The sequence below is a fragment of the Neomonachus schauinslandi genome, chromosome 8, assembly GCF_002201575.2.
Source record: "Neomonachus schauinslandi chromosome 8, ASM220157v2, whole genome shotgun sequence".
Classification (NCBI taxonomy): domain Eukaryota; kingdom Metazoa; phylum Chordata; class Mammalia; order Carnivora; family Phocidae; genus Neomonachus; species Neomonachus schauinslandi.
This window is the reverse complement of record NC_058410.1, coordinates 95,449,649-95,462,083: the sequence shown is the minus strand read 5'-3', so window position 1 is coordinate 95,462,083 and position 12,435 is coordinate 95,449,649. Positions and strand designations below refer to the sequence as shown.

Here is a 12,435-nt window from a genome sequence, read left to right as displayed (position 1 = left end):
GAAATATCCACGTGGGCACTTTGGGCTCCTCAGGCCAGTGAATCAACAAGCTGATAAAGAGCTGCTATAGTATGCAGGTTGATCAATCCTAAGTATCAAGAGGAAACTAAGTTGATTCTACCACAGTATGGGAAAGGATCATGTCTGAAATATAAGACATCACCTGGAACACCCCTAAGTACTCCCATGTCCTATGATAAAAGTCAGTGGAAAACTACAGCTCGATGCAGGCATTACTCCTAATGGCCCAGACACTTCAAGAATGAATATTTCATTTACCTTAATAAGTAAGGACCAATGACTGACAGTAGTGCTTAATGAAAACAAAAAGGATATGGTTTGTATAGCAGAAGAAGGAAGTTATAAAGACCAGCTACAACCATGTGACCAGTTACAGAAGTGAGGGTTGTAACAGTTATGAGTATTACTTTCTTATTTTGATATTAATGTATTTGTACCCCTATGAACCAATTCTTTTTTCCCCTTCCCCATCTGCCTATCACCTACTATAAGCAGTTTTGATGGTAGCTAACCTCATATTTCATATTGAAGTGACAGGATATTAAAGGGGCAATATGACCCAGCTAGAAAAGGACTGAACAACATCCAAAGATGGATAAAAAATCGGAGAATGATTTTCCTATTATATTTTTTGGAAAAGTATGAATGTTTATAAAATGTATGTGTTGGTGTCAGTTTGACAAAGATGGACTGCTGTGGCTTTATACTTTGTCAAATCAGCTAAACTGAAACCCAGACTCCCAGAATTCTCTCCCCTGTTTGGTTCTGTGTAATGGTTAGCCATACAAGAAATTTGTGCAGGAGTTGAAGTGAAGCAGCAGCCAAGTTTATGCTTGGAAGACTGGTTAAGTGCCAGGTTTTCCTCCTGCTCACATGCATTGCCGCTGATCTGCTGGCTCACCTTATTGTGGGGAACAGCTGGGTCTGCTGCTCTTCCAGCTTCCACTGGATCTCAGTAACACTGGTTTCTCCAAATCCTGGCCCACAGTTCCTCCTGCCAGGTCATCCTCTTCACCTTCACATCCTAAGCAAGGGGTATGTGGAGCTCATGGTGAAGTTTACCAGCTTACCCTGCAGGTCACTCACATCACTGAAGTTGGGACTTTCTGAGTAGAATGGTTTCCAATATGTCCTTGGAGTTCCAGCTTATCCTCCCAGCTGTTAGTTCTCCTCATGCTCTCCTACTTCCCATCCATTTCCCTTCCCAGTCGCCTGTGCTACAAACTTCAGACCCATCACCACCAGATGCAGAAGCAACAGCCTCATAGGAACTCTTAACCAGGTCCCAAATTGCAGAAAGACAAATCACTCTAATAAGTCCTTTATTCCATATCACTCACATGATTCTATTTCTCTTATCCAACACTAACTGACATATTCCCTGGTACGCATTGAATTGTGTCCTTCAAAATGATATGTTGAAGTCTTAATCCCGGGCACCTATAAATATGATCTTAATGAAAATAGGGTCTTTACAGTGTAATCAAGTTGAGATTTGGTCATGAGGGTGGGGGCTATTCCAGTATGGCTGCTCTCCTTATAAGAAGAGACGTAGATAGACACATTCGGAAGGAAGATAGCTATACAAAGACAAAAGCAGAGATGGAAATTATGTTGCTACAAGCCAAGAAACATCTGGGGCTATCAGGAAAGGAGCCTCTCTTAGAGGTTTTGGAAGGAATGTGGCCCTAGCAGAACCTTGACTTTGGATTTCTGGCCTCTAAAACTGTTAGAAAACCAATTTCTGTTGAATTAAGCCATTCAACTTTTTGGTAAGTTGTTACAGCAGCTTTTGCAAACTAATACAGTTCTCTAGTTGGGATATTTCACATATTAAGCAGGAGGTGGGAGGTAGTATCAAAGAATGAAAAAGTGTCCATAAGATTTCATAACAAGGAGGGTGTTGGTGGATGATGTTGATGGATGATCAGTAGAATGGAATTATGAGAATCAAATTGCAGGAGTTGAGGGGTGAATAAATATAAGAAAGTGAGAGGATTTAAAGCAAAGTTATAATGATCTTCATTATAAGTCTACCTTTATAAAGCAAAGAATCATTGTTGTAGTATTAAGCAGATTGGTATCTGCTTAATTTCAACAATGACTTGCTATATGTCAGCTTTGATTAGAATAATTATGCCCTTTAAGTCATCTTTCTGAGCTTGTTTTTTCTTCTTTAAGTAAAGATTAAAATAATATCTATCTCAAAAATATATTGCAGGGGGGCGCCTGGGTTGCTCAGTCGTTAAGCGTCTGCCTTCGGCTCAGGTCATGATCCCAGGGGCCTGGGATCGAGCCCCGCATTGGGCTCCCTGCTCAGCTGGGAGCCTGCTTCTCCCTCTCCCACTCCCACTGTCCCTGCTTGTGTTCCCTCTCTCGCTGTGTCTCTCTGTCAAATAAATAAAATCTTTAAAAAAAATATATATATATATATATATATATATTGCAGGGATGAAAGGATACACAAATAAAAAATGCTATGCAAATTACAATTGCTATTTTCTTACCAAAACAAATTTATTGCATGTAAGTATGTATATAATAAGTTGTATGTATTATGCTTGATGGCATAATTAGGATCAGAAGTGATTTATGCAATTATTACTGCAAAAGTTCTTTAACTAACCTGTGTTTATAAATTTTGGATATAGGTATTAATTCATTCTCTTTAACTTTAGTAACATTTATTGATGCATATAATCCATAATGAACCTTTGTCCCTAAATTGGCTAGAGGGAAAAAATTAAGTTGAAAACTTACCAAAAGGAAGTAAAATTATTTATATAATCAACAATAAGAGATAATGAAGGAGAAATATTCTTCAGATTGTTATGGTTTCAGTTATATTTATTTATGAATGTGTATGTGTATATACACATACATTATATATTATATAATAGAGAGAAGAAATAGTTAACCAAGAGCATAATCATTCTATAATCTAACCACCAAGCACTAAACCTGGTCAAGAAAAGCTTTCAGAAATTGTCTAGAAGGGGTGCCTGGGTGGCTCAGTCGTTAAGTGTCTGCCTTCGGCTCAGGTCATTGTCCAAAGGTCCTGGGATCGAGCCCCGCATCGGGCTACCTGCTCAGCGGGAAGCCTCCTTCTCCCTCTCCCACTCCCCCTGCTTGTGTTCCCTCTCTCTCCGTGTCTGTCTCTCTGTCAAATAAATAAGTAAAATCTTAAAAAAAGAAAAAAAGAAAGAAAGAAACTGTCTGGAAGACACACTTTGGAGGAAAAGTGGCATTACTCTTTTTCCATAAGACATGAACCTTACAGTACACAGGATTCTCCAGTCTTTCCAAAATTTCTACTATTATAAGTATTTCACCTCCTTCCATCACCCTTTGCCTTTGAATAGCTTATCAAGTCCAATAAAAATGTAATGATGGCCACCCAAGGACAGAGCATACATCTTTCTCTGGGCATTTGACATAAATACCACAATACCACTTAAGGAACCCAATGTACAACTCTAGTATGGAACACATTAACAAGGGACAACAAATGAATAAATTATATTCTCTGGGATTTTTGTCAAAAGTTCCTCTCAGGAGCAGCATTTACAAGTATTAGAATTTGACTCTGTTAGCTGACTGATATTTTCAACTGATTTTTTTTTCTACCAAAACAAATGTGAAATAATAAAATTCTGTGAATCTCATGGAGCATCAATTTTCAGAATATCTGACTCAATGCTGTATTTACATTCTAAGGGTACAGAGGTAAAGTGGTAAAATAGTAATATTAGATGAAATTGAATGACAAGCATGTGAAAATAGAAAAACAAGTTGAATTCCCACTATGAAAATTCAGTTTTCTCTCAGCAGAGTTGTTTTTTTTTTAATTGCCAAGATACTGTTAATGTTTAACAGGTTTCCTGGCATTACATCATCCCATATTTTTTCCCTGCAGAGAATCTAAACATGTGCTACTGGATATATATACACACACACAGGAGACCCCCTCATTCAACAAGAAACAAAGAAGTAAGATTATTACACAGATAGTCCAACCACTTTTAATGCCTCCTAATCAATGAGCCATGCACCCAGAGCCCTTAGGACTCGAAAAGCTCTTCCGTGCCATGACGCGTAGGGCGCAAAATATGAAATTAGTCAAAGAGAAGTTGACTGACCGGTACTTTAGTCCCATTTGTATATTTATAACTTAAACTTTTAAATAGAACAGGGTTTCTCAACCTCAACATTATGGACATAAAGGTCATTCTTTATGGTGCGGAGGAGCTGTCCTGTCCATTGTAGAAGGTTTTATCGCTTCTCCCACTACTCCAGCATTTCTACTCACTAGACTCCACTAGCACTCCATCCTCCCACCCTCACCAACTGTGGCAGTCAAACATGTCTCCAGACATTGTGAAATGTTCCCTGGGGCCCACATTGCCCTAGTTGAGAACCCCTGAAAGGGAGCACGAATCCCCGCACACTGCGGCGACTCAAGCTATGCTTGTGTCCTATCCTGTATGGAGAAAACGACATCAACCATGGAGCATCCTGTTCTGCCATACTGCTCTCAAGAGCCCATGAAATCTTCCTGAGTGGAAATTGTCAGTGTAGATTCTGAAATATGTCCACAGAAGAATCACAAATCTTAGCGAAGCAGGATGGGGGAGATGATGTAAATATGAAGCTGACTGTGAACTGGAATGATGACAGCTTAACTAAATATATCCAAGTAGTGAAGGTGGCTAATGACATCAAGCAGACTAAATTAAAATGTTTTTACAATGGAGTACAAAAATTTATATTCATAGCAGAACATAAGGAAAAGGTTGAATTCTGCATAGCAATGTATACATATATAGGCACATACATGTGCATATATGTGCATATACATGTGCACATGCATATACATGTGCATATGTGTGCACATATATGTGAAAAATTAATTCAAGTACAGCACTCAGCACAGTGCCAGACACATGGTGAGTGCCCATTAATTGGATAAGCCCTGGCTGCTATTCTTAGTAATAATAATATTGGCATTGATAGTTTTACTTGTATTATTTAATTCCTTATACATTTAAACATTTTAATACTCAGGAATATTTCTTCTAGGACACAACCCTCTCTCTGTTTCTCTGTCTCTCCCTGCCCCTCTCTCTTCTCCTCCCTCTCAATCTCTCTCCCTCTGGCTATAGAAAATTCCTACTCACCTTGAAAGGCCCAACTCAAGGGTGCACTCCTCTCAGTGGCTTCCCTTAAGGTCCCTCACCTTCCCACATGAAGAATTAATTTCCCCTTCATTTGTGTTTCCACAACACTTAGTGCATACTTACATCATAGTGCTTAGCACATTGTATTATAGTTATTAAAGTCTGTGTGCGGCAGGCCCACCACAGCCCCTAGCCCTCAGGCTATGAGCTTTTGAGATTTTATTTACTCAGTCTTATGTCCCTTGTGCTTGCTACATGGTAGGCGCTCAGAAAAAGCATGCCGACCTCAGCTGAATTATCTGGAAAATTCAATCATGTGGAAACCTCATTTCCCAATAATGCCAGATATATGAGGTGTGACTGAGGAGCAATGCCTTCTATATAGAATTTGGGGCTGTAAGCCTTATATGAAAAGATTAAATAAGTGAAATGATGCAAAGTGTGTTAACTTTTTACCAAGAAAAATAAAAATCTGGATAAATATCAGAACACTCCTTTAAATCGCACACATTTAAATATGAGTGGGAATTAATGGGGGAGGTGGGAGATGGTAGAACTAGAATATATTAAGACTTTTAAGTCTTGCTAAGATAAATACATGTGAAAGAGATGATATAATGGGTCTTTTAAAAATTTTTCATTACCTAAACACTGCCAAAAAATTCATATATTAGATGGTTAATGGATTAGACAATGTCTTGAATATAAAACGTATCTATAAAACATCAGTCTGAGTTACCTTGAGAATCCCCACTACAACACTCCTCGATAAGAACATTAGGGAAAGTGAGCTTTATGTATGTGAGATATATATATATATATATATATATATATATATATATATACACACATTGTTGAATGCATTGTATTCAAGAATACAGTCTGCACTGACATTTCAATTGTTTCTGAGTTTAATTCAAAACACTAAGTAAAATAAAACCCACAAGTCTGAAGATAGAAGTTTTACATAGAAACTTTAAGAGGTCACCCTAGCCTTGAAAATGGCCAGAAGTACTAGCTTCTTTTCCTACTTCCATTTTAGTTCTTAAGAAATATAGGAAGCCATAGAAAATCAATACTAAACAAAACATAATAATAATTGGATTTCAAAAGTACTTTTTTTTAGTTTTTATTTAAATTCTAGCTAGTGAACATATAGTGTAATATTGGTTTCAGGAGTAGAATTTAGTGATTCATCATTTACATATAAAACCCAGTTCAAAAGTATTTTTTAAAACTGAAATTCTTTCTGTTTTAACTGTGATGACATGATATATAAATGAAGTATTTTTAATCTGTTCCTCCTCACTTTCAGAGAGCTAAAGTCAAGGCTCCCATTGGCACAATAACTTCCCACAGTATAAAGGAAAGAAAAGATAGAGAGAGAGAGAGAGAGAGATACTTATCTATCTTCATTTTCTGTGGGAAAAAAGATGCCTTCTATGGCTTATTAAAAATAAGGGCCACTTATTGCTAAATGCTAGTGTTTTGTTTAGTTTCATTTTGGTTTGGTTTTTGCCCACCTCTACCTCAAGAAGCTGGGAAGGCTATTTTGTAAAGAAATGTGTAGCATGAAGTTGTTTCATTATTGTCTCTGTCTCAACTATAATTATACTTGTTTCTGATTATAAAAATAATGTTGGCTATAAAAATTTATCAAGTACACAAGGGGGTAAGAATTAAAATTTCAAACCCACCAGTCTGCAATAAGCACTTAGTGCTTCCTTTTGATCTGTTTTCTACATGAATTTATTTAAAATTGGTATAATTATGCCTCATACTTTAGTCAATTAATGTTATAGTCTGAGAACCTTTCAGTGTTATCAAATATTTTTAAAACACAATTTCTACTTGTTATATAAAGTACAGTATCTCCATTTTCCATAAAATGAAGTGTGATATTTTATCTTCTGTTTAACACTGAAATGTCCTCAATTTATGTGATTGCAAACAATACTGTATTAAACACTTATATGTGAATCTTTGTCCAATTTGTCTACATCTCTGATATTTCTGTATAATTCACAAATAACTAGTCTCCCATCTCCATCACTCTTCAGCTGTATTTCAAAGAAGAGCTTGATTACTTATTTAACATTTGCTTTCAGGGACAAGTTCAGAGAGAGCTTCCATGGTGTTGCTGTTAAGTTGGGTGATATTCATTTCATTATTAAACTTAAAAATGTACCAATTCCTTTTTTATGAATCAAAGATCAGGGGATTTTTTATTAAGTAAAGGCACCTGGCATCATATTACTTACTTTATCTTTACATAAAAATAGGTTATCAGTAAATGGTAGCTTTTGTTACTATAATAACCACCTACTTTTGGTTCCCCTATGCATACAATCCTCTAAACCCTAGCAAAATAGATGCTCCGACTGAGCTATATGAGTATATATTGACCAATGTATTTATAAAGTATCAACTATGGTCTTTGCACTGTGATAAGCACTAGTTCTTCCCAAATCATCTGAAACACTTTTATTGTTCTGTAATACTTATTTCATATTTGTAAACTGAAATCCTAAGATATACAGCAATCTCCCCATAGGGAAATTCCAAAGTCCATGCTGTTATTGCTACACATCACTATGTCTATGGTGGCTGAAATCCCACATAGAAACCTGAAATATTCTAAGAGGCACATATACTGTTTCTATATCATCCATCCCTTAAATATATTTATATATTTCTTTGGAACAAAAAGTAGAGTGCAAAAAGTGAATCCTGAAGGTATGACAAAGACAGGGCATTTTCTCACACTGTGGATTAATAAACCACTAGTAATGGATGAATGTCTATTTCAAAGACAAGGAAAGAATTTGGCCAGAGATTCTCTCAGCTGATCAATAGTATACAAAATTGAAATGTAGGGTATACATGCATGAGTTTGCATGTTTCAGAGATTGAAAAAGATAACTAGGAAAAAGCCTAAACACATTAGCAAAAACAAAACCCACAGAAAATAGTAAGTATAGCATAAGCCTACAGGATGATTCAGCAACAATACGTGATGGATTTCAAGAATGTCAACTTAAGAGAACTGAATTAATATGGAATCGAATTCACTGAATTGAACTTTTATAAATGCTATTCAGTAAATTGGATAACAACCTATGCAATCTATACCATCCTAGAGTTTAGAATGGCAAGCCAAGAGAGTACTTAAGATTTTAGAAATCATTTCTCAAAGATTTAGGGAAAATATCAAGGATATTAGGAAATCTTGGATCTTAGAATAGATCTAAACACATGTTAAAATAAGTAAAGACTTAGCCAAATTATACTCAAGAGTACTGAAAAAGCATGCAGATGTAGTTGTAGAAACACTGAGAGCAGTATTTTTCAAACCAGGTATAATTAGAGAAATAGCAAAGTTTCAAAATAAACAAATGTCCCATCGTTTGAAGAAATTGAAATTTTCATAACTATGAAATCTGATAAGCTAAGCATCAACACCCATAAATATTCCCAAATGTATTATTCATACAAATCAGCATGAGTTCATCAGGAATCAATCTATAAATTATTATCAAGAGTCTCTTCTAGTAGTCCTTTATTTTCATCATGTTTATTATGTCTTAAATTATGCAATTCACATACTTAGAGAATAGATGTAAAAGAAAGTGAAACGGATGGCTAGTTCAGTGGATAACATTTAAAAATATCATGAGCATATACAACAATAGAGTTAAATAAAAGTTAGGATTTTAAATTGTGATCAATGTAAGCTCTGTATTTAGATTCAAACAATCAGTAAGTATACTCCAGAGGATAGAGACCTGGTATACCAATAGTTCCTGTAAAAAACACTGGGGATATGAAATAACTAACTATAAATTCTGTATGCATAAATATTGTGAATGACCAAAAATGGAGATAATTCAAGTATTTTAATATATGTTAATAGAGTATTATCCCAATCATGGGTAAAAATAATTTCAAAATTTTAATTTGTATCAAACAAATTAGTGCTGAGGATTAAAAAAAATATTTAAGACACTATCTTTTCTTTAATGAGCTCACAGTCCAAGAGTGGAAACAAACAGAAAAAGAAAATTACAACTAAAATATTGGTTAGTTATGGCAATATAATTAAATAATATTTGGAGTATAATTTTTAATTCTCATCACTTAATCTTATTTTTTTTAATTTTATCTATTTATTTGAGAGAGAGAGAGCATGAGCAGGGGCAGGGGCAGGGGCAGGGGCAGAAGGAGAGGGAGAAGCAGACTCCCCGCTCAGAACCCAACTACATAGGGCTCCATCCCAGGACCCGAAGGCAGATGCTCAACAGACTGAGCCACCCAGGCGACCCCTCTCATCACTTAATTTTAAAAGACACCATCATTATTTAGTATTAAAAAATACAATGTAGTATGCCAGGCTCTTTCTCTGACAAAAACAAACAAAAAAAACCCCAAAACTTAATATACTTATTTTATAAATGAAACCACTCGATTGAGATTTAAACAAACAAACAAAAATCTACCCATAGACAAATAGCTAGTGAGTGTTCAAGCTGAGAAAAGAACACAGATTTTTCTGCCTTGGATTACTGCTCTTAAAATAAGATCAGCACTTACTGAAGTCCATCTGGCTGAAACAGTGTTTCAGGAGTATTAAGTATTATACACCCAAAGGAAAAGATTTCATAGTCAAATAATTTTGAGGAAAACTAGGTTTCTTTACTCTAAAGCTTTTTTTAAGACTTTAATATTCTGATGTGCATTGTGAATCTCCTAGAGAATGGTCTAACAGATAGGATTTTCAAATGCATTTGACCTCAGAAGCTTTTTATTCTTTTTTCTTCATTGAGCATTATGAGGTGCTATTGTCCCATTGAGCACCCATTGGGAACTCTGGCACTCTCGAAGACCAAGAGAAATCTAAACATCAGGGACTAGAAATATTCAACAAGGAGAGGGAGGAGCCTTGGAGGGGACAAGATAGCTGTCTTTAAATATCTGTCTCATCAAAGAAAGACATACCATTTCACCAAAGGGAAGATCTAGATCTAATGAATGGAAGCTACTAGAGACAGATTTCACCCCAATATGACACATCAATTAAGAGTTAAAAAAAAAAAAAACAATAGAAGAGCCGTCCAACAAAGGTGGCTTATCACCTAGAAAGGTGTTACCCAAGAGACTTCTTCACTAGGGGAAAGGCCTGAGAACTACACTAAGCTTTCTTTGCAACTCTTCTCTTTGATGGTTCATTTGCAGTAATTATTAACTGAAGTTTTCATATATTTAGCATTTCAGGTTATCTGTCCATTTTTGCACCATTTGAATTAACCATTTTACAGACAGAAGACATACAGGTTAACGGTCAGAACCTGTTGCAAATGTAAAGCCTTATATCAAAATACACATAACAACACACATGCAATTTACATTTATGCCAGGGTGAAATAAAGCTGCTCTTCTCTAACTTACAAAACACCAAGTTATTTAAATCATTTTAATTATCAATTTTATGTGTGCATACTAAAATGGAAATTTTCTCATTTACAAAATGAGACAAGGGACCTGGGAAGCATGAAACCATCTAGTATACAGATTGGTGTCAGGAGGAAGGAAAAGCTAGGGAATGTGGAAGCCATTTTTCAGATCAATTATTCTTATTTTCAGTGTGTCTGTACCTGGCTTTCAATGTCATTACATCCAAAGAAAACATGATTTGATAGATCACATGGATTATCAATGGTTTTTACTACAATCAACCTTTGTTTGCATAGTTAAGTTAGATATAAAGTCGTTACCTATTTGTGTATTCCTTGATGATCTGATATATGCTAATCTTAATTGTTTCATTTTCAAATCGACTATTGCTCTGGTCCTTGTATATTCGGAATTCAGCTGCTGTCACTGCTTCTCCATGAGGAATTTGAGTCAGATCAAACCGGAATTCTTTGTAATGCCTTCGCTGGTGAGAAAAATCCTTGTCTCTTTCAACTGGAAGAAGAAGAAAAAAAAAAAAAAAGGAAGGAAAAAAGTTAGTCGTTTATAAAATATGGAAATAAATGGTAAATTCTCCAGCTTTGAAAATGAAGACAAACAAGTAGGATATTATAAAACTGAGAAAACACTAGAACCACAGACCCATACATGTTTCCAGTGGAAGGAAATTCCACAAACCAACAACATTTAGTTCAAAAGCAATATAATCTCTGTGGTTTCATACAAATTCCTGGATCTTAAATAGAAAGGCTATCCAAAAATGTTTTAAAAAGCAAAGGTTATAAAATGATTACTAGTATGTATCAGGTACCAGAACACAGAAGGATTCATACAGGAATTAGGAATACGTTATAGAAACCCCCAGGGTTCCAGGTGAAATCAGTGATGAGATTTAACACACCTGAGGGAGGAAAATAGGAAGGACTGAGAAATTGCAGGCACATAAAGGACTATGTTTATGACATTATAAAGGTCAAGTAAATAAAACAAATTTATGTTCACAAGAAAGATTACTTCTAAAATGCCTTCCCCAGAAGATTTTTTTTCTCCTTTTAGCAAATAAAATGTTCTTTTATTTTTTTTAAATAACACTTTTATTACTTCTTATAGATTGTTTAGTACAACCTCCTTACCCATGGTGCAGCATAAAGCCTTCCAAAGACCTCTGTCTGTTCTTACTCAAAATAGAGGGAAACATATTTTTCCCCTTTAACAACCTTCCTGCTAAATGAAGTCAGAGAACTTTTCCTCTTGGGAACATTATGGAATGTTGAAGAATTCAGGACAGTAAGTGTCAGGTATATTATTATCAAACCTGGCTTTGTAAAATAGAGTATTATTTCATACAGTCTATATCCACTGGGCACCAAACACCTTCTTAAGGAATTATCTATTCAAAGGACTTGTTTTTAGTACTGCACTATCATTTGATGGAGTTATGTTTCTCAGTATTGGTAGCTTTCTCAAAATCTCAGTTATCTAGGATACTACAGGACAGGATCACAAAAATCTCACTCCAAAGCACTGTGCACAAGGTATCTCATAATTACAGCCTACAATCACACATGTGCATGTTCTCAGTGATGTGTTTCATTGCTAAAATTGTGTTGCAAGAAGATAAAAAAATGTATAAATTGTATAAATGAATTCACAAGTTGAAAAAGTTGCATGAAAATATGAAAATATCTTGAGGTGCTTCATCGAAATCATATCAACACTGCTATAAATATCTGCAACTTGAGGTCCTAAACTAGAGGAAGGATTAAGA

At 35.4% G+C, this 12,435-nt stretch overlaps 1 protein-coding gene across 3 annotated transcripts in view; it reads right to left on the bottom strand.

The window, feature by feature from the left end:
- Positions 1–12,435, bottom strand: part of BMP5 (bone morphogenetic protein 5) — a 115,000-nt gene that overhangs the window by 47,053 nt on the left and 55,512 nt on the right. For all 3 annotated transcript variants that reach the window (XM_021692027.2, XM_021692028.2, XM_021692029.2), the window contains exon 2: positions 10,970–11,162. In XM_021692027.2, the coding sequence (XP_021547702.1) occupies positions 10,970–11,162 (193 nt within the window). The remainder of the gene's footprint in view (positions 1–10,969; positions 11,163–12,435) is intronic.